General features: G+C 45.0%; 1 protein-coding gene across 8 annotated transcripts in view; it reads right to left on the bottom strand.

Moving 5' to 3' along the window:
* Nucleotides 1-1,428: 1,428 nt before the first annotated feature.
* MCF2L2 (MCF.2 cell line derived transforming sequence-like 2) overlaps nt 1,429-19,696 on the bottom strand; it is a 152,139-nt gene continuing 133,871 nt past the window's right edge. For 4 of the 8 annotated variants that reach the window (XM_063167213.1, XM_063167211.1, XM_063167212.1 and 1 more), the window contains exons 26-34: nt 19,482-19,591; nt 15,588-15,683; nt 12,975-13,064; nt 11,220-11,291; nt 9,495-9,581; nt 7,352-7,470; nt 6,695-6,807; nt 6,172-6,275; nt 1,429-5,020 (exon numbers count right to left, since the gene is read on the bottom strand). In XM_063167213.1, the coding sequence (XP_063023283.1) occupies nt 4,920-5,020; nt 6,172-6,275; nt 6,695-6,807; nt 7,352-7,470; nt 9,495-9,581; nt 11,220-11,291; nt 12,975-13,064; nt 15,588-15,683; nt 19,482-19,591 (892 nt within the window). In that variant the 3' untranslated portion in view covers nt 1,429-4,919. The remainder of the gene's footprint in view (nt 5,021-6,171; nt 6,276-6,694; nt 6,808-7,351; nt 7,471-9,494; nt 9,582-11,219; nt 11,292-12,974; nt 13,065-15,587; nt 15,684-19,481; nt 19,592-19,696) is intronic. The other 4 variants (XM_063167214.1, XM_063167215.1, XM_063167217.1 and 1 more) reach the window with 4 other exon arrangements.

The following is a 19,696-nucleotide window of genomic DNA, read 5'->3' as shown; positions in this document are numbered from 1 at the left end:
AGCTCTGTGCTGCAAGGGGGATGCCCGCAGCAGCTCCCCGCCGAGCTCTTCTCCTGCCGTGACTCTCGAACGGGACACGCCCCCCCCCCTTTTCCCCCACACCGGCGGAACCCACAGCTCCGGTACCCGCAGTCCAGCTCACGCCTGCCGCCCCGCCCCCGGACAACCGTTTCCCCGCCCTCAGCCACGCCCCCTGCCCTCGTGGCCCCTCCCACAGCTCCCGCCATCCCCGCCTTTACCATCCCGGCCTCCGCGGGCCCCGCCCTTACCTGCCCGCCCACCTGCGTCACCGCGGCCCCGCCCCCTCTGCCCCCGCCGCTCGCCCCCCGCTACCCGCAGCAAGTGCTGCAAGTGTGAGTGAGTGTGCGTGAGTGTCAGCCAGAGGGCTCCTGCACAGCTCCCCGGGCCGGGGCAGGAGCCGGCAGGGCTGGGATGTGCAGCAGCAGCAGGAGCTGTGCCGGCAGGGCTGGGATGTGCAGCAGCAGCAGGAGCTGTGCCGGCAGGGCTGGGATGTGCAGCAGCAGCAGCAATGCAGGCAGGGCTGGGATGTGCAGCAGCAGCAGGAGCTGTGCCGGCGGGGCTGGGATGTGCAGCAGGAGCTGTGCCGGCAGGGCTGGGATGTGCAGCAGCAGCAGGAGCTGTGCCGGCGGGGCTGGGATGTGCAGCAGCAGCAGCAGGAGCTGTGCAGGCAGGGCTGGGATGTGCAGCAGCAGCAATGCAGGCAGGGCTGGGATGTGCAGCAGCAGCAATGCAGGCAGGGCTGGCTGCAGTGCCGGGCTGTGAGCAGGAGAGCCTCACTCACTCCTGCCCTGGCACCCCCTGCCCTGGGCGCCTGCCAGAGCCCTGCTTGGGCAGGGAACAAAGCAGCCCCCACGTTGGCACCTGGCTGCTCCTAATTCTTCTTTTCTTCATGCCAATATCAGCTGCAGGAACATGGTGACAGCAAGGATTTGAAGAGTCAGGTGAGGTGAAGTCTGAAATCTGGATACTGCATGAAATCAGGTCCAGTTTATCTTGCTCTACTTGCACGGTCTGTCTACATTCTCATTTTCACCTGCTTGCCTTTCTGTGTGATCCACAGCTTGTATTTGGCTCAATTAGCACTCCCTAATGAACACTGGCAGTGAAAGACATGCAGATATCTCAGGAGTAACTATTATAAATTCATCTATGACTTTCTCTGTCTGTGTGAAGCTTTGCACTCTCCTAAAAGTCCCAGCGATTCGGAACACGACTAAGGGAGATAGGTAATGGAAAAAACCCTACTCTGCCTTTTGATACGTGTGTTGGACAAATTACTCTTATATTGGACAAATATGTCAATTTTTTTCAGCTCTGATAATGAGCCTTTACTGATAATTCATGTATTTCAAATAGAAAAAAAAGGCATTTTACTTGTTGCTTCATATAGAGACATCAACCACAAGGTTTTGTACTAGTTATAATTTTTATAAATTTCAAACAAAGTGTGGTTCTACACAGGTCAGAATGGCCTAATTACAGGAAGTTCATTTGCACACTTTTTTTCTTGTAATAAATTCATACATTCTGTATTGACTGGAAAAAAGGACAGGTAATTCTGTGCTCTTTCCCTGTCTGATTATCTCTCATCAGTCACAATATACAAATACATCATTATCAACACCATGGAAATCATGTAAGAAAACAAACTGTACCAATTCTCAGCTGGGGAGAGAAAATCTTAGCAGCTATTTCAGTCCAGCTGCAAGAAGAAATACACATTTTGGATCTTTTTTCTTATTATTCTTATATATCTCTAATCACATATATATATTTGAAGTCTTTGAGTATTTTTGGAAAGGAAGCACATGGCCTTTCTCATACCCAATCCTGTTTGAAATATCAAGACTCTAAGAAAATCATAGATAATAAAATGGCTTCTCATCACACACACGACCAGAACATGACACACACAGAGCTTTGCTGTCACTGGCGAGGAAAGCCAGAGCTCAGAAGTGGTTTGGCTGCAGCTGTTTGTGTTCAAGACAACGAGCACTGGTCTGGTTCTCCACCTGGTGGGGTTCCAGGTGAGAGGAGAGGATCAGGCCTGATTCTATTCTAGCCTGGTTTACTAAAAGCAAGACTTGTGTGTCGTGCAACTGCCCGTCTCTGTGGGCCATTGGTGCCAGGAAAGGACTCTGCAGCCCACCCACACCTGAGTGGGCACTTTTGGGGGCAGTTCTGAGGATGTGAAGTTTCTGAAGTTTCACAGAATAGCAGCAGAGCAGAGAGCCCAGGCAAACCCTCAGCTGGAGGGCAGGTGTGGCCAGCCCAGGCCCAGGAGCAGAGCCAGGCACGGGGCCAGCAGCAAGGGCTGCTGCAGCACAGATTTACCTGGGGTCTGGTGTCTTCTACAGCCAAATCTAAGTCACAACCATTCCTTTAAATGACTTCTAAATGGTCACTAGAGCATCTCCAAACAACACTGAAATGAAATCCTTATTTGAAAACTATGGTTTTTAGGTCCATCTACCTGAATAGGATGGTGTCAAAGACCTACAGACAGAATAAGCATACCCTAACACACATTAGTCTTGCTGGACTTTACCAAATCATCTTCTAGACTGTACATGGAGAGTCATTCCCTTAATTATCTCTTTGCTTGACAGAAATACACTAATTAAAATACTGTCCTGCATACTATTTAAAAAACTCAAAAAGTCATCAAACCCCATTTTGTCTCAGCAAAGCCAGAAGGTTGCTCCTTTGTTTTTCCATCCATCAGCAATGTCACAAATCTTCAATTTGGCAGTTTCATACACTCAGGGTAACCCTTCCCTCTCTCTCTCCCACACACAAAAGGTTACTATACTCACTAATGTGCAAAGCTCCCTAGCCCTTCCCTCTCCTATGCTTAGGGCAGGGGTAGACAGCAGCACTGTTCCTGTGCAAAAATTACTGAAAGTAATAGAGAAACCAGAATAAATTCATTTTAGAGAGAGGATAAAGTAATTGCACTATAAGAAAATGTCACTGCATATTTCCTTAGGGGCCTGAAAGGAATCAATTCTTCCTGCAGGATGCTGATAACCACAGTAGACCAAGAGGATTCGTGTTCCTGAGAGCCTACATGTCAATTTTGAGGTAAATGACCAACACAAACAGGCAAGCTCCTACCTCTGTAGAACAAAAATAGCTTCCAGAAAGGTTCTTTAGTCCTGAACAGAAAATGTCAAAAATCACCGAGTTTAGATATGGAGGGTTAGAATAGCCATGGGAATCAATCACAACATTGCAACTTAGAATCAAGCAGTAAGTCTTCACAGGCAAAAAAAAAAAAAAAATCTGACTAACCCTTTTCCTGCTCCAAGGCTTTTTCTCAAACAGGACTATCTGCCTGCTCCACAGCTATCCTGACTCCCACACTAAGGTACTTGCAACACCAGCCTCCACTGAGGCACAAAGGAAAACATTCGAGTCCCTGGGAAGGTGAGAGCAGAAATGGCACACACACCTACTGCTTTGCTCAAAGGCTCACTTAGTAAAGAGTGGGTTTTGGTTTGCTTCCTCTCCATTTCTAGTGCTTTTAGTGCCCTCTGTTATTTACATAAAGCACCACTAGTCTGAGGGTTAAACAAAACATCCCTAAGAGTGAAAGCCACTCACTCACTCTTGAGTTTCGTCTGGGCTCATTTTTACCAGACTGATCTTTGCCTCTTTGCAGCTCTTAGTCAATATTTATCTTTACTAGCAGCTAGTTTAAATAGCTAGTTTAGCTATTTATCTTTACTAGCAGTATTTATCAGTACTAGCAGCTTTTGTGGGACCTAAGACCCAATTACCATCAAAATGCCTTCATGCCTTAACAGCTGCTCTAAATGAGCTAATGGCTTCTATAGGAATCATAACATCTGTAACCACTTTATATTATACATTACATCCTTATGTGGCAGAGATTTGGTACAGTCCTTTCATCAAACGTCCTGGAAAGAAGTATTTAACAACAACACTTTATCCACTCATTGGAGCATCTAATGCTCACTGCCTATTTGCAATGCTGAAGTATATTCCAAATGGGGGGGTGAAATGTATCTACTCATAGCCCAGCACACAAGGAAAGCATGCAGTCTACTCAAACATGTGACAGTAAATGGCATTCAACTGAATTCTCGGCACCAAGTGCAAAGGGTTGTGATCCAGCAACCAGAGACTGTAGAGGGGGCAGAGGAATGACTCAGACTGTAAAAAGAGTTCAGTGTTCTTTGTCACAGTAGCTGTTACATGTCTTTACTTCCCTGCTTAGCCCTGCACCTCCCAGGCAGAAGCTGCCACCTGCACCATGCCAGGTGTGGAATGCTGTGTGCAGCAGGGCCTTCCTGGGCCATGGCACTGCTGCTGATGGTCCCAGCCAGGAGTCTCCTTTCCACAGCCACCCTCAAGTGGGGTGTTTTTGGTGTTGACTGACAGCAAGAAGGGCACATTTGTGATGATGTATCAGCTGGAATTAAGGAGGACAGGGAAGGCACAGCCAGAGGCAAGCAAATGGAAAAACCTCCAGGTGACCCCAGGGTGGAGCAAGGACTCGTAACCACCACGTGCCCCTCTGCAGTGATATGGTGCTCAAGCAAAGTTGCCAAAAGGTGCGTGCATAGAGACTCTTCAGCTCTGCTGTCGACCTAATTTAGGCCACATCTTCTGAAACAGTTTGATAATCAATGCAAGAAGCATTTTTCTCCTCTAATACTGAAGGTACGTGTGATGTTTTCTGGATGTTTAATGCTCCTTTCAAGTTTGTTTTTCCCAGCTTGCCAGGTAGACAGCACAGTTCTCATCTGTTCGTGTTGACAAAATTTTAGTGAATTATGAACCTTGGAGCTTGTGAGGAAGGCAACTTTGATCCAGTGTCCACCCAAGATAAAGACAGGTGGATGGGTCCTGAGGAAGGCTGGTCCTGCTGTTCAGCTGCCAGCTCTCTGTTCTGCTGGGAAGCTTTTGGCCACCTCACTTTCCTTCGTGTCTGACTCTACTGAGGCTGTGCTGCAGGAATCATTGTACGTGTCTGAAAAGGAGGACATGGACATTGTCACTACAGTGTGTCTACAGGATTTTTCATCTACAGTCTTAAGGTTCTTTCTTAAAAGCATGGAATAAAATAGAAAATAAAATCACAGTTCTACTGCTCTTCTAATTCCTTCTCAAAAGCCAAGTGAGGCTCTTCTGGTGTGTAACTGTAATGTGTGCCTGGCATTGTTTTTCTTTTGAAGCACTGGACATGCCGGTGAAATGAGAGCCATAGCTGGGCAGGTGAGGAGAGGACTGACCTGCTGTGGAGGTGAAGTAGCAGCAATTATCAAACTCCCTTTACACCACAGCAAAGAATCCTGAGGTTAAAAAATTATTTCCTCCACTTAAACTGACCAAAAAGATCAAAAGAGATCAGTAACTCAGAATAAAGTGCTGATAGCTCTCCATCGCAGATCCCCAGGGAATGACTGTACCAGATTTTGCTTTCTTCTGCTACCAGAAGAAAAGCAGGATACATTTGGTATGTTATATTTAAGGATGGACAAATATTAGTCTGGAATTGTAAACCTTTGATCTGCAGAGTTGCTCAGATTCAGCTTTTCCAGTGCAACCTGTTTGGGTGTTAGGTCAGAACCAAAGCTGTGACTGGATGACTTTTAGTGCTGATTTGGCTGAAATCTTGCCAGAGCAGCCCTTCCTGCAGCTTTTGGAGCCAGCTGTGAAATATGATGAAGGCAGTAATGGTTCATGAAATTTTAATGTTTTCAAGCCTAGGCCAGAAGCACAGCCCTGATGCTGGTCTCCATCCAAAGTCTATCCATGCCAGGATCAGAGCTGCCCTGCAGGCACACCCTGTGTGTGAGACTCTTGGGCTCCCTGCAAAGCAGCCAGCCTGAGTGCTGCTAGCCATAGAAGTTGGATGGGAGATTCAAGTTCTGCTCAGAAAGGGGAAAACAATTAAGCCAGGCCAAGGAAAGCTGCTGTGCCTAACCAGCTCTGACACCCAGGCACCAAATTTCAGGTTAGCTCAGCCATGTCACCAGAGACTATAGCGCAGATGTGCACTCAGGTGAGTTCTTCAACACAGAAATGCACTTTTTATCACCTTTTTTTTTTTTTGCTATCACATTATTTTTCAGTATGGAGCAGAAAACAAACAAACCAGTATCACATTTTCTTTTTTACCTGCATTGCTGCTCTTAATTATGTTGTTACTGTCCCCCTCTGCTGGCTGCAGTATGCTGGAGGGAACCCAGTCGCTTTTCTCAGAGACCAGTTTCTTCACTAACCTGAAACTCAGAGAAGAGTCAGTGAATTTTCCTACATTGAGCTTCCTGGGGTTGTACGTCTTAGAGGTGCATGTTGGGCTATTATCTCCTGAACTAAGGAAGAAGGCAGAGGAGCCAGGGCAGTCCTACAGGTATCCATAGAGAATCACAGAATCACTGGGTTGGAAGAGACCTTCAAGATCATCAAGTCCAACCCAGCCCTAACACCTCAAGTAAACCATGCACTCAATGCCACATCCAGTGTTTTTTAAAACACAGCCAGGAATGGTGACTCCACCACCTCCCTGGGCAGACCATTCCAGAACTTTATCACTCTTTCTATAAAAAAGCTGTTCCCTAATATCCAACCTATATTTCCATCTTTTCCAGGAGGTTCTGGCTGTTCCAGCTGTCCAGTTCTGTCTCTCTGCCATACTCACCATTGACCATTCTCTCCTTCCTGCACAAACTGCACTAAATCTCCATCCTCAAGAGAAAGAGAATCTGGGAAACAGCTGTCAAAACTGCCTTCGACCCGGAAGAGATTGCTCCCCTAAAATGAATGAAACAAGGCACCAGAAACAATCACTATGGATGAAAGAACACTGTGCAAGAGATTTTAGTTAGATATTGAATTAGGCATTTCAAGCTGGCAGATATTTCTTCTGTAGGCAATTGTGATTTATCATGCCCAGGTTAAATATTACTCAAAATTTGGATAGACTGTTCTCTGCATTTAGACTTTAGGCTTAACCCACCAGCCATTATTCTGATATAAAAATTGGGTTTGTCACACCAGGTGAAGTTATCTGGAAAAGTCTGAAATTAGCTTTTTAAAGACTCCGACTTTTCCCTCACTTTTGTAGCAGGCAAAGTGACAGCCTACAAGAATGGGTGACTTTTTATGATCCTCATCCCAATCAACAAAAGTCTTGTAATAATCTTCCAACACCCCAGATCAAATTTCCATCTTCTGTATTTCCACAGATCCATGGATTTAGGGCTGTGTGAACCCAAACTTTGCAGGTTACATTGTGATCCTTAGAGAGGAGGAAGTTGTGCTGGCAAAGGGCAGTGTAATTTTAAAAAGCAATTACATTGTTAGGGTTGGTCTCTTCCTCCAAATCAGAAGAGTTAGAGAGTTCATCCATGCTGGAAGGGATGGCTTCAAAATCTTCAAATGTGTCTAGAGAAGGCATTTGTCTGCTGGGCCAACCTTTTCAAAAGACATAAACCAGCCAGAGTTAGCTATCAGACATTAGCCTCTTTGACAATCAGTCTGTAGAATAAATGTCCCATGTTCACTTCCTGCTCTTCCACTTACCAAATTGCTGGTACTTTTTTATAGCTTATTCCACGAGTTTGCCATAAAAATTATGTCACAGCCATTATTCTGTCTCTAAAAAAAGTCTAAAAGTCTGGACCACTCACTGTCCCTGGTGTGAGAGCAGCATGTGTGGCTGCAGTGTTCACACCCATGGATACTCCCAGTGCTCAGCATTGCTCAATCCCTTCAGCTCAGGAGGTACAAAAAACAAGGACCAGGAATCTTCCTGCAGAGCAAATGATAACTTGTGCTGACACGACTTTCAGAGGGCCATGGTGATTCAGTTTCCAGCTTACCTCCACATGTTTAAGTACATAGCCATGGACTTTTGGTTGACTTCTTATCTCCATCTCACCCCAAGGTGATATTACCACCTGAGCAATTTACCAGATTATACCCTGGAGCAGGCTGCAAGTGCAGGGAAGGGACAGAGTAAACAGCAAGGCACGAAAACAACCAAGGAGGTGAGGAGAGATGTCAGTCATATTTGTGCTGTACCTGTCTTACTGCATGATTTTCACCAGAACCATCCCAACCCAGTGGAATGGACTCAGTGAGAGATTTCCAGCCTCACTCAAGAGCCAGACTCTCTTCACCTAGAAAGGCATGTCCATAGGATGTGTCCTGAGGGAAACTGAGGCTGAGCCTTATAAGACCTGTCTGCCTGAGGCTGCCATGGTGCAAAAGTAGCTCTGGCTCTTTTGTGCAGGTGGCAACCATCATCTGTACTTCCCTGCACTTGATGCCTGGTAGGGATGGGGATGACTACAGTCCAGCTCAGAGGAAAGAGACCTTGCATCTACCAAATGATTTTGCAGCCCTGACAGATACAAGCTGAATGCAGTCAGTCAATTTACCATATGCCTTCCTAATTAGTGTACCTGCTGGGCATGAGCTGATTCACAGGGACTTGGGCTGAGCAGATGCTGAACCAAATTCTTTACATCCTGTGGGCCATTGCTCCGACCACAAGGCATGGAGACAGATGCTCTCGCAGTGGGATTATGCACATCCCAGCACTCTCAACCCACACCAAACCCCGGCCTGAGGCAGTACAAAACCCAAGCCAGGCAGTTCAGGCAGTAAACAGAAAAGTGACCTGATCTGGGAGAAATTTATTAATTAGTTTATTTAATCCCTCCCCATGCACACCCTCCCTGCTATAAGCACTGGTTGGTGCAACACATGCTCATGCAGCTCTGCAGCCCCTTCTGCCACCCACGGATGTCTGCTCCAACAACTGCAACCCAGTTCCAAGGGACACAGGGACCTTCTTCCAGCACAGCTGCATCCCCAGCTATCCCCCCACAGGGATGGTCTGGCCATCTGTGCTTTTAAAGGTGTAAACCAGCCTCTGAAGTGACACTGTCTTGTACTATACTAGCAAAGGTCTAAAGATACAAGAATATGCTGATTCTAGTTAACTTCAAACTGCTACTGCAATTTTAGTTCAAATTCACAGGCTGGACTACAAACACCAAGAGAAAAAGATACCCCTCTACTCCATTAGACAAAGCTTCCACAGTCTTTTGCCACTGTCATTTAGAAACCTCACCAGCCAGAATTCCTTACAAATACATCTATCAGCCTCCCCCTTCCATACAAATCCCTATTCTAATTTCAGAGACTAAGAAACAACTTGTTTCTCATGCTTAATTCTTATAAAATAAGACAGATCAAATTCTAAGCTCTCTTGCTTTCAATTAAAGTAATTATTTTCAGCCTGACCTCAGAAAACCAGAATGTGGGGCATTGTTTCTAAGCTAATGATCCAAGATTTTTCTTTCATTGTTTTGGTGGGAAATAATATTCACCAAAAGAGAAAACTCTCCTTATAATAAAGAGAGTAAATATTATCATAAATTTAGTTTGCACTCTCAAATTGAGTTTACAAATACTTTAATTGTGTTTACCTGTCTGTGAAGCAGATCTAGGTACGGATCTCGTGGTGGGACCGGCATTACATTTAGTCTGGGCCAAAATGGTGTTCTCAAAAGCATCTGTGACAGGAAGTACAATTTGTGTCTTCAAGGTGAAACAGTGACCAGACAACCAGTACAAAGTGAATTCCTGCATCACCTCTGCAACTGACAGGCTCTTTAACAAACAGGTGGACTGGGGTCCAACAGTTATAAAAGAGGAGACACATGACCAGCACAAATGAGTGAAAGGACAGCAGCATTCCACAGAAAAACTGTGAGTCTGAGAAGGACAGAGAACAGCGAAATGAATCAAACAGAAGTAGTGATGTTAATTAAGGAAGATAATTACTAAGTGAATAGTGCAGTGTCCTATTTCATTACAGCTTCCTTACCCATTTTTAACATATTTTTCTTGCAGCTTTTAAAATCATTTTGTAGGTGATAATTTATGGTTTTGATTTTAATACATACAGCAGCAAAAGGGGACCAGGGAGACCAGAAATTAATGATTTCACCCACGATGAATGCAACAGAATTTGGGGGGAGGAAATCCCTTGTTATTACCTCAGTCAGAACCCTGTCAATAGCAGCAATATCCTCTGGTAAAGGGGTGATAATGTCCATTGTTTCCTACTTAAAGATACTCAGCCTGGTGAGGGATGCTGTTACCTTGCTTGTAACCTGTGAGGAGCAAGTCAGTTCTGTGCTGCAGATAGTTCTTGCAACTTGAAATGCCCCCTGTCCCTGCAGCCACAGGGGACGCTGAGATCAGGGCATCTGTCAGTGAGGGAAGCAAGGCATAAACCCCACACTTTGGGTGCTGCTGGGTGCCAGGATGGTTCTAAACATAGTGCCAGGGTCACTGGCAAAAGGAAATATTCTGCAAGCAGCAAAATGACTTCTGCTGTCTCTGAATTGTTTCTTCCAGAGTGCCATGGGAGATAGCTCTGATATTTCACCAGTTCCATCACTGACCTGTTCACTGGCTCTTCCTACCAAGATTTTGTGCAGAACAACACAATGCTATGAAAGGAGTCCTCAGCCCACATCTTCCTCCTGCCTGTCCTGCAGCAGAGATACTTGGATCCTTGTGTCCCCTGAAGGCAAATGGTCAGAGAAAGGCTGACAATGGAAGCTGGTGATCTTCCAGTGGCTGAGGAACAGCACCTCAATTTAACTCTTTGGTGGTGTTTGTTAAACAGTAATTTATGAATCTGCTGCAACAAATTGGTGGAAATTCTGCTTGTCTGAAATGAAACACTGCACTTGAAATGGCTATTAATGCACAGTCTAGCCTCCCCTGTAGTCTTCATGCACATGGCTCCTGTTTCTCTCATTAAGAGTAGACACCAGCAAGGGAAGAGGGATGCAAGTGGCCAGACTGCAGGTGAAGGTGAGAAGGAGCCCCTTGGCTCCCTGCTGCTGCTCCCTATGGAGGGAGGCAGAGCCAGGCAGAAAATCCAGATCCAGGTGATAGCCTAGAGCTTTACTTCCCAAAACAGGCAGGGAACTGGGGGTTTAATTCAGGCCCATGCCTAGGTGAATTTGAGTGCAGGGGACAGGCAAGGGAGTAACAAGCTGTCTTTATCCCAGTTATGCAGATAAACTGACCCCAACCCCCTAATGAACTCCAGTGTCACCCACCAGCCGTGATGAGATGTGAATTCAGTGAATAATATCAAACGAGGTTTTCATGCAGGATGGAAATACTCCTACCTTCAAACCCCAGGGGAGTTGGGTCACTCTTTATTTCATGTCTCTTGACTTTAACTGCAGGAACAAGGGGACCTGTGTGGAGTTTATAGAGTCACAAGGCTGTAAATATTGTTAAAGGAGAAACTTGCTTTCCTACACCTGAAAACACTAACTACCTAACACTTTTAATTTCACCCAGAAGAATGACCAACCCCTGGGTTCTAGGTGGTGGAGATACACACTTCTGTGAAGTGGATAGGGAACAAACCCCTTTGTCAAAAGACATTGAGACATCACAGCAAAAGAATCTGCTTCCCTTGGGGTCTCACAGACGCTGCCTCTCACTCTTGCCCAGGAGATGGCACTAATGCAGCAGACCCGCAGTCCCCGCCTGCAGCCGTGAGCCTGGCAGGGCACAGCTCACAGAGCCAGCACTTCTGACCCTCGGAACGGGGGGACACCAGCCACAGGTCCGTGTGCAGCCCCTCTCCTGTGCCCCACTGCAGATGTGGGGGGAGCTGAACTGCCAGGAGTGACGATCAGACACAGCAACAGCTGTGCCCAGAAGTGGTGACCACAACAACCTGGCTAGGTCTGCATCTGGGCTGATGCTCAGACAAGACTCAGGCTTCAGTTCTTCTGTCATCTGAAATATTTTGTTAAAGTAGATGCTGTGACTAAAACACTTAATTGAAAAGCACTGATTCTGTTTTCTAGCTTTGAAAATCATAGCAGAAGTGGTTTTCTCAGTATCCCAAGAGATTGCCAACAGTCTTTTGGCAGACAGGATTCTAGAATAAGACTTTTTGATATGAAACTGTAACAAATTTTAACTTTCATAGCAATTCACACATGCTCTCTTTGATACACCACACTAAAGAACAACCCTTGGTTGCCCATTTTCTTTGTAGATATGTGCTTCATTATGTTCCTCGGCTTTGAAAAGAATTATTAGGAAATGACTCAGTCTTCCCATAATTTAGCAACTGATCATGTATGTCTGAGTTGTTGCTGAGGGCAAAAAGCTGTAATAACCCCTTCTCATGTGCTATGCCCATCACTTCCATGTAAGGATGTTCTAGTGCTGTGGTCTAAAGGTGCTGTCAAAGAAACATTTGTGGGTAGTGAGACTGTCACATCCTTCCTCTGCCCATGAACCCCACCATGCCCTCATTCCCTGACAGCCTCACTGCAGCCAAGGATGTGGCTCATATCCTTCACAGCTGTTGAGAAGGCAACAGATACTGAGCAACTTTCTTCCTGACAACTACAGAGCAAAGATTTTTATACAAATTAATTCTACAATTTTGCCTTCTATTTTGATCTTTTGAATTGCCCTGAAAATCTTAACCTTGCAAATCAGTTCCTCCAGTCCATTCCAGGAACTGCCAAAAGGTAGCATATTCAGAATTCCATGTAAGACCATATGTTCTTGTTATCAAAATTATCCCTGATATGCAGGCATATGTGCTACTGGAAACCTAACCCCACATCAGCCAAACATTAATCCAATTTCCATGGACACCAGCAACACTTTTTGGAGCCTACAATGGAGAAATTGGGAAGAGTCAGTCTGTGTGCTGACAGCACACCTCAATACACATTCAAAATGTCCTGGCCTGCCTCCCTGCAGGTGTTACACTGGTGCTCACTCTTCTTCTACTGGAACCTCCTGCTCAGTGAAAACTGAGGGGCTCACTCAGAGCAGCATTTGGCAGTGACTGTGCCAGGCAGCAGGCAGGGAGAGGGGGAGCTAAGCAAGCAGCAGGACAGTACCTTTGGTGGCAGCAGAAGCATTGGCTGTGGTGCTGATGGAGGAGGCTAGGGAAAAGCGACGGGTAACTTCTCTGTCCTTAGACTCTGGATCTGGGAGAACAGACAGATGCAATGCAGGGCAGGGTTAGAGGTTAATAAGCACTGGGGGTAAAAGGTGTTCAAAGCAAAGCAGCAGCTGGAAAAGGGTAAATAAAAGAAAGGTTGCTCCTCTAAAAATACCCTCAACAAGGTGAAAAGCACAGAAAGTGTTACTGGGAACATATTTTCAAAGCAATTCCAACTGCACCAATTTCAATACTTCAGAAAAGAGCCATGCCAATTATTATTTTAGCAACAAACTAGTGTCCAAGTACAGCTACAAAACACAGAAATGAGCATGATGGCTGGAATGGGGTTTGTGTGTACAGATGAGGTTTGGATCATTTTAGACACTGAGCTGCTTGTTCTGTGATGACTGACCTGGAATACACTGAAAAACAAGTATGAATGGTTTGGAGTTCACATTTGTCATTTCTAAAATTTAACTGTGTGAATGCCTGAAAATATTCTCCAAGCTTCCATCTTTACCAGTGCAAACCAGCTTGGAGAAGGTGAAGGCTAGAGTGTTTTTTTCTTTTCTTATTCCTCATCCTGCCTTTTCTCTAAGTCTGCTCAGGAGTAAAGACACAGACTCCCCATATTTCACCATGACATGTGCTGAAGTTGTTCCCACCCCAAGGAATATGAACTTGGCTGTGCAAACCAGGATGGCTAATGCTGACCCAAGGGTGGGGAGATGCAGGGTGCTTTGAGTGTGGACTTGGATACACTTTGGTGCCAGCTCCGGGGTGGCTGCCCCAGGGATCTCTGCTCTGATGGAGTGCAGGATGCCAAAGTTTCTTCTCCAGACATCAGCATTTCTTTGACTAAAACACCAAAGTGATTATATACAACATTTTCCAGCCTGTCATATCTAGCCTAGGCAGATAGTTCAGCAGTTCTCTGAGCATCCATGCTCCACTGGCAGTTGATACCCAATCTTGTTTGCACCCTAGTTAGTTGGGGTATTATATTGTTTAGACCTTCCTTTTTATGTGCTCTTGACAGAAACAGACACAGCAGATCTGAACCAAAGTACACTCAGCTCAACACACCATCCTTCACCATGGCCAGTAACAAAAACCTTTAGACAAAGTGTTGAGGAGCAGGACAAGCTGATAGCAGACCCTTCCCTGTTCCCTTCTCCCAGCGTGCCCCAGCAGCCAGCCCGGGCAGTGCTGAGAGGCTTTGCCTGCAGCCATGACCACAGCCAGCCTGTCTGCCAGCAGCTCCCTCTGGCCAGAGCAGGACAGCCCCACAGAGGGAAGCAGGACATTGTGCAAGAGGTGTTTGTTCCACAGGAATCCCGAGTAACCAGACCCAGCAAGGCTTTGAACTCAGAGCACCTACAGCTGAGCTCTTCCCAGCTGTGCTTCGCTGCCTGCAACACTGAATACAAGGCAAGACATTTCATATGACAAGAAAAACTCAGATTAAGAAGTAAGAGAGACCCCAAACAAAATTGTAAATCTAGACTTGCAAAAATTACAGCATTATTTCTGAACTCTGTGTTTTGTCATTGATTTTCCTGAGTCCCAAGATCTAAAATCCACTTGCTTTTATATTCAGACATTGAACTTTGTTTGTCCATCTTGGATCTCACTACCACATGCAGCCTTAATCTGGTAGCCAGAATCTTACAGCAGTGCTGACTCTTGGTGCATTCTTATCTACTTTATCACATTATAATTTAATGCTTCTGTATTTCTGCTTTTATGCTTTCATCTTGCTTCTTCCTCCTTTGATGTTCACCCTCTCCATCACTGCATACTAACCCTTTGTCTCACAGAGGAAATATTATTTATCAGAACAGGAAAAAAGCCACACAAAAACAATAAAGGGAGTAATTATCGTATCTTTTCAGAAAGTAATTATAAGTAGTCAGTCAATTTAATTTCTATTCACATTTCTTTCTTTCCTCTAAAGTCTCCTCCTTGTACAGCTACCACAGGAACTTGCAAAGCTCTCTTTTCATGGATATCTACTAAACATTTATGCACAAGTACCCAAAACACAGCATTTTATGGCGTCATATAACACAATTAAGTGGAATAAAACCTCAGTTCTCCTGAATTCTCGTTCCCCACTAGGCCACAAATGAACAATATTTGAAAAAACAACAACATCCAACCAATGAATGATTTCACACATGAAAATCTCATGTAGCACAACAGATATGATACTCTTTTTCTTCAAGCCTGTAAGCTGCTGAAAGAAGTTCAGTTGATCATTTAAAACCAGTTCACACTTTGACCCTTGAGAGAAACTGGAAACAAATGTTATTTGCACTGTACACCAGTAAAAGACCCAACCAGCCAACCCAGAGGTTGCCTTGCCAATGCTGCCGTGGGAGCAATTTTTGGTGACGGCGTCTTTGAACAGAGGAGCCACTCATGTGCACCAGAAAGGAGCATTTGGGTGAGATGCAGCAGCACTTTAGGAAACGGTGATGGATGGCACCATGGGATGGAGAGAACACCGTGGGAGTGCAGGAGACAGATGGCCTGAGACCAAATGCTGCATGGGTGATTTTACCTTTGGGTGGAGCTCTGCGGTTGGAAAGACCTTGCAATGTGAATCGCTTTCTAGCAAGCGCTGTGCGCTCAAGGTTAAGGCTGCTGGAAGCATCAACTAGGAGAGAGAGGGAGAGGGAAGAGAAATAAGGAAGGAAGGGACAGCTGTTTAGCTTATGGGAAAGGAAAGGTTAGCACTGGATGACAACTCAAAAGAAATCAATAAATTTTGATTCAGTTCAAGCCTGAGCAAGAGCTAATCAATTGGAAAGGTGACATGAGATCAGGGTGAGTAAACCAGCTGAACCAAACAGACCCCTGGGTTGAGTTTGGCTCACTGAGTTTTAATGGAGAACAACAACAAAATAAAACCAAAGAATAACAGGTGAAGGGAGGTAGCTCTCATCAAAGGAAAAAACCATTTAGCAGCAAGCTAGTGCCTTCTGTTATGGAAACACATCATTGGCTGGAGCAGTGACTTGTAGGGAGAAATAAGAGAAAAAGCCTTGCAGTACAGGACATGCAAGTGTTGGGAGCAGTCCCACTTCTGCAATCCAGCACTGGCACTGAAGAGTCTGCCCTCACCAGCCCTGTGACTGTACATCTTCAACCTTACCTGCTGAAACCTTTCTAAAGCCTCTGAAGCTGGCAGAGTCATGCAATTATCTCCTGATTTGCTGGGATGTAAGCGTGCCATGCCAGCAAAGCTCACATGCCAGGCTCCTGCATGAATAATCAGCCATGCTGTCTGACAGCTGCCTCTGCAAAGATCACAGATGGATGGAGGTCTTGAGGCTCTGGGCTTGAAAGATACTCAGTTACTCACATTGCAGGAAACAGGACCTAGCTCAAACCTCCAGATCCACACATTCCTGCCAAATCCTCCATCTGCTCCTTTCTTGGTGTGGGCAGATAATACCCAGAAGGTTTATGGCAAAGGAGCAGGAGAAAAACCATGTGTTGGGTACCTGCTTCTGAGGCTTGGGATTTAACCAATAGATTTTCCCTTCTTTAGTTCACACACTATCACATGAAAATCTTTAGAAGGACAAATGAAGACCAAAAGTACAAAGGGAACACAAAGAGATAGTGAATCCACACTGACAGACAAGCAACAGACAGATTAGCTGTGCTTCCAAAGGAAAGTGCATCCCATCACTTCCTGATTTGCAGCCAAGATAATCTAAGACCCAAGGTGCCTGCATGCATAGAGGGGTGTGAGAGGAACAGATTTTAACAACACAGAAGGATAATGTCACTGTGGTTCAGCTCCTTCTACCCAGTGCCAGCTCTGGGCCAGGCAGGTGCGTCTGGTGAGGAGCTGCTCCCAGGCAGTGGCTTCTGCTGTGGGGCTGCCTTTGGCTTCCAAACAGTCTGTGTTGGCCATTCCCTGCCATGGCTGCTCCCACTGCCAGGCAATCCCTGTACAGATACTGTAGCTTATAAAGAATTCAAAAACTGGCATATAAAATATATTTACTTTCTGTTTTCTTAGGGTGAGAAAATCCATAGCATTTAATTATCAGCGAGTCCCACAGGGAGTACAGCAGTGCATGTGCAGAGGGGTGGGCTCCTGGGTTCTTCAGCTCTGCAATTGAATCACTTCACTGAGGGACCCCTTTGCTTTTCACAAGTCCCCACAGCCCCTCAGCACCAGCAAAGCATTTGACACCAGTCTTTGAAGTCATGTTGTCTCCACCTGAGTCATACAAACCTTTTCCTTCATTCTGCAGGTATACCAAATAACCCTGGAAATTATTTCCAAGCATAATAAGAACCAGCGGGTTGAAGGAGAGCCTGCAGTGCACACTTGTGTCACAGAAAGCCAGCAGCATCCTGGGCTGCACTGGGCAGAGCTGTGCCAGCAGCTCCAGGGAGGTGATGTGATGTTTCCCCTCATCTCAGCACAGAGAGACCCTCCTGCAGTGCTGTCCTGTCCTGGGCTCCTCCAGTGAATCTAGTGAGGATCATTAAGGGATTGCTGACATGAGGGGAGAGTAAAAAAAGAGCTGTGACTGCACAGCCTGGAGAACAAAAGGCTCAGAAGGATCTTATAAAATAAAGAAATGGAGCCAGATGCTTCTCAGCGGAGCCCAGTGAAAGGATGAGAGAGGCAACAGGCACAAATTGAAATATGGGAAATTCCATTTTAAAATGTGAGAAACCCTTTTTACTGTGAAAGGGGTTAAACCTAGGACAGTGTCCCCATGGCAGATTGTGCAGTCACCATCCTTGGAGCTGTTCAGAACCCAAATGGACTTGGCTGTGGGCACCTTGCTGCAGCTGACCCTGCTTTGAGCAGGGCAGTCAGACAAGGGGGTCCCCAGAGGATCCTGCAGGATTTGCTCCTATTTTATTTCAAGGCAGTGACTCCACCAGTCAGGTCCACACAAAACACTGATTTACATGTAGAAAACTCTGCCACAGCCACTTATCAATAAGAATAACAAAACTGAAATAATTTGTCAATAGTACCCTCCCCTTCTGTACTGCAGAAACTCCCCAATGTTTTAAAATAATGTGTTCACATTAACTACACCGATATTGGAAGCATTTTACAGGCAGTAGGTGGCACAAAAGAGACAGTTTTGGCAGAGCCCCAGGCTGTGTGCCGAGTGTTGGGACATTTTTGGGTTCAGCCCCCTGCAGAGCCCTCGGTGCCTCACAGGACACAAGCTCGAGTTTTGGCGGGACATGTGGAGCTGGAAAGCATTTTGGTGGCTCTGCAGAGCGAGGTTTGCAGCTCAGGAGGCACAGGGCACCCGAATCCCCAGAGAATGGACTCACTGCCCAGCCCTGCAGGAAGAGCCACCCACCAGAGGATGAGGATGCTCTGGGCTGAGCCAGTGGGATCCCAGCCAGAGCCCTGAGGAGCTGCTCATGGGAAAGCAGAAGGCAGAAGAATAACAATCAGCAGGAATGTGAGCCCCGTTCCCACACTTAGAGTAAGCTGGACAGTTAGAAAACATCAGTAATCTTCTTGGATTTTTTTAAGCTTCTAAATTTAAAAGGAAAAGCTACTTTTCCACTTTTTGAATTAGAAAAAAAAAAGTCTAAATATTTTAAAAAGAAAATTTTACTGAAAAAAATTAAGGTTGGGTTTTTTAATGAAGAATCTGTAACTTTTTTCCAGCATGAAAACCTACTGCAATTAAAAATCTTTTGGTGAATAGCCTTTCTTTTCCAAGAGAGACATTCCATTTTCTTTTTAAATATCTTTATTTATAATGAGGGTGTTACTTCATGCCTCATTTGGGTATTAATCTCTTAAGAGTTCACAATTTTCTTTTTTATATTAGTAGAAAATTCTTTGTTCAACATTAAGAAATACTGCCTAAAAGAGAAACTGCTATCAAAAGATTTTCTCTTCCTGCTGTCAGATGAGATTCCATTTCTTTATAGTATTTATTTTAACTTCTGTTGTATAGAAGACCTATTGTGTTTATGGGCTCAAATAATGGAGGGACTTTCTGTGACTGCCTGTGGGTTTATTTACTGTACAGCTGGGGAGAATTGATATACACAGAGGAGGCAAAAAACTCTCTTTGACTTAAACAAAGAAATCAGTTAGCAAAGTCTGTAGAAAAAAAATTAAATTAAGTATGTCTAGAAATCAACTTCACCAGGATGCAGAAGGTTAAAACACATATGCTATTGTCCCCTAAGTTCTATTTTTAAACACAAGTTGTATAAAGAGCACTATAAAGCATCAAAACTCAGACTTAAAAACCCTAAACTGGTGATGCCTTTTGGTGCTCACAAATTTTCACGGTACAGTCATTCAGCTTTGTAGCATTGGTTTTTTGATGTTGGGTTAAAACAACATAGATCTAAATTATCCTCATCAAACTCCAGAAATATGTGCAAATATAAAAATATTACCGTTTGGAAGCAAAAGCTGTGTGAGAACTCCTACCTCTCTTTTGTCTGGCGCTGGGACTGGAATTCCTGTTTTTGTTGTTAGATGCATCCACATTTGATGTCTCAGATTTGTTTTCATATATACTTGATGACTTCCTGCTATACCTTGGGACAAAAGAAATACAAAAATAGTAACATTCCTGTTAACATCTAATAAAGCACTGAGCACTAAGCATTCTTATTTACCCTCAAACATAGAAGCCTAAGGAA

This window comes from Melospiza melodia, chromosome 12 (genome assembly GCF_035770615.1).
Source record: "Melospiza melodia melodia isolate bMelMel2 chromosome 12, bMelMel2.pri, whole genome shotgun sequence".
Classification (NCBI taxonomy): domain Eukaryota; kingdom Metazoa; phylum Chordata; class Aves; order Passeriformes; family Passerellidae; genus Melospiza; species Melospiza melodia.
This window is presented reverse-complemented; position numbering and strand designations above follow the sequence as displayed.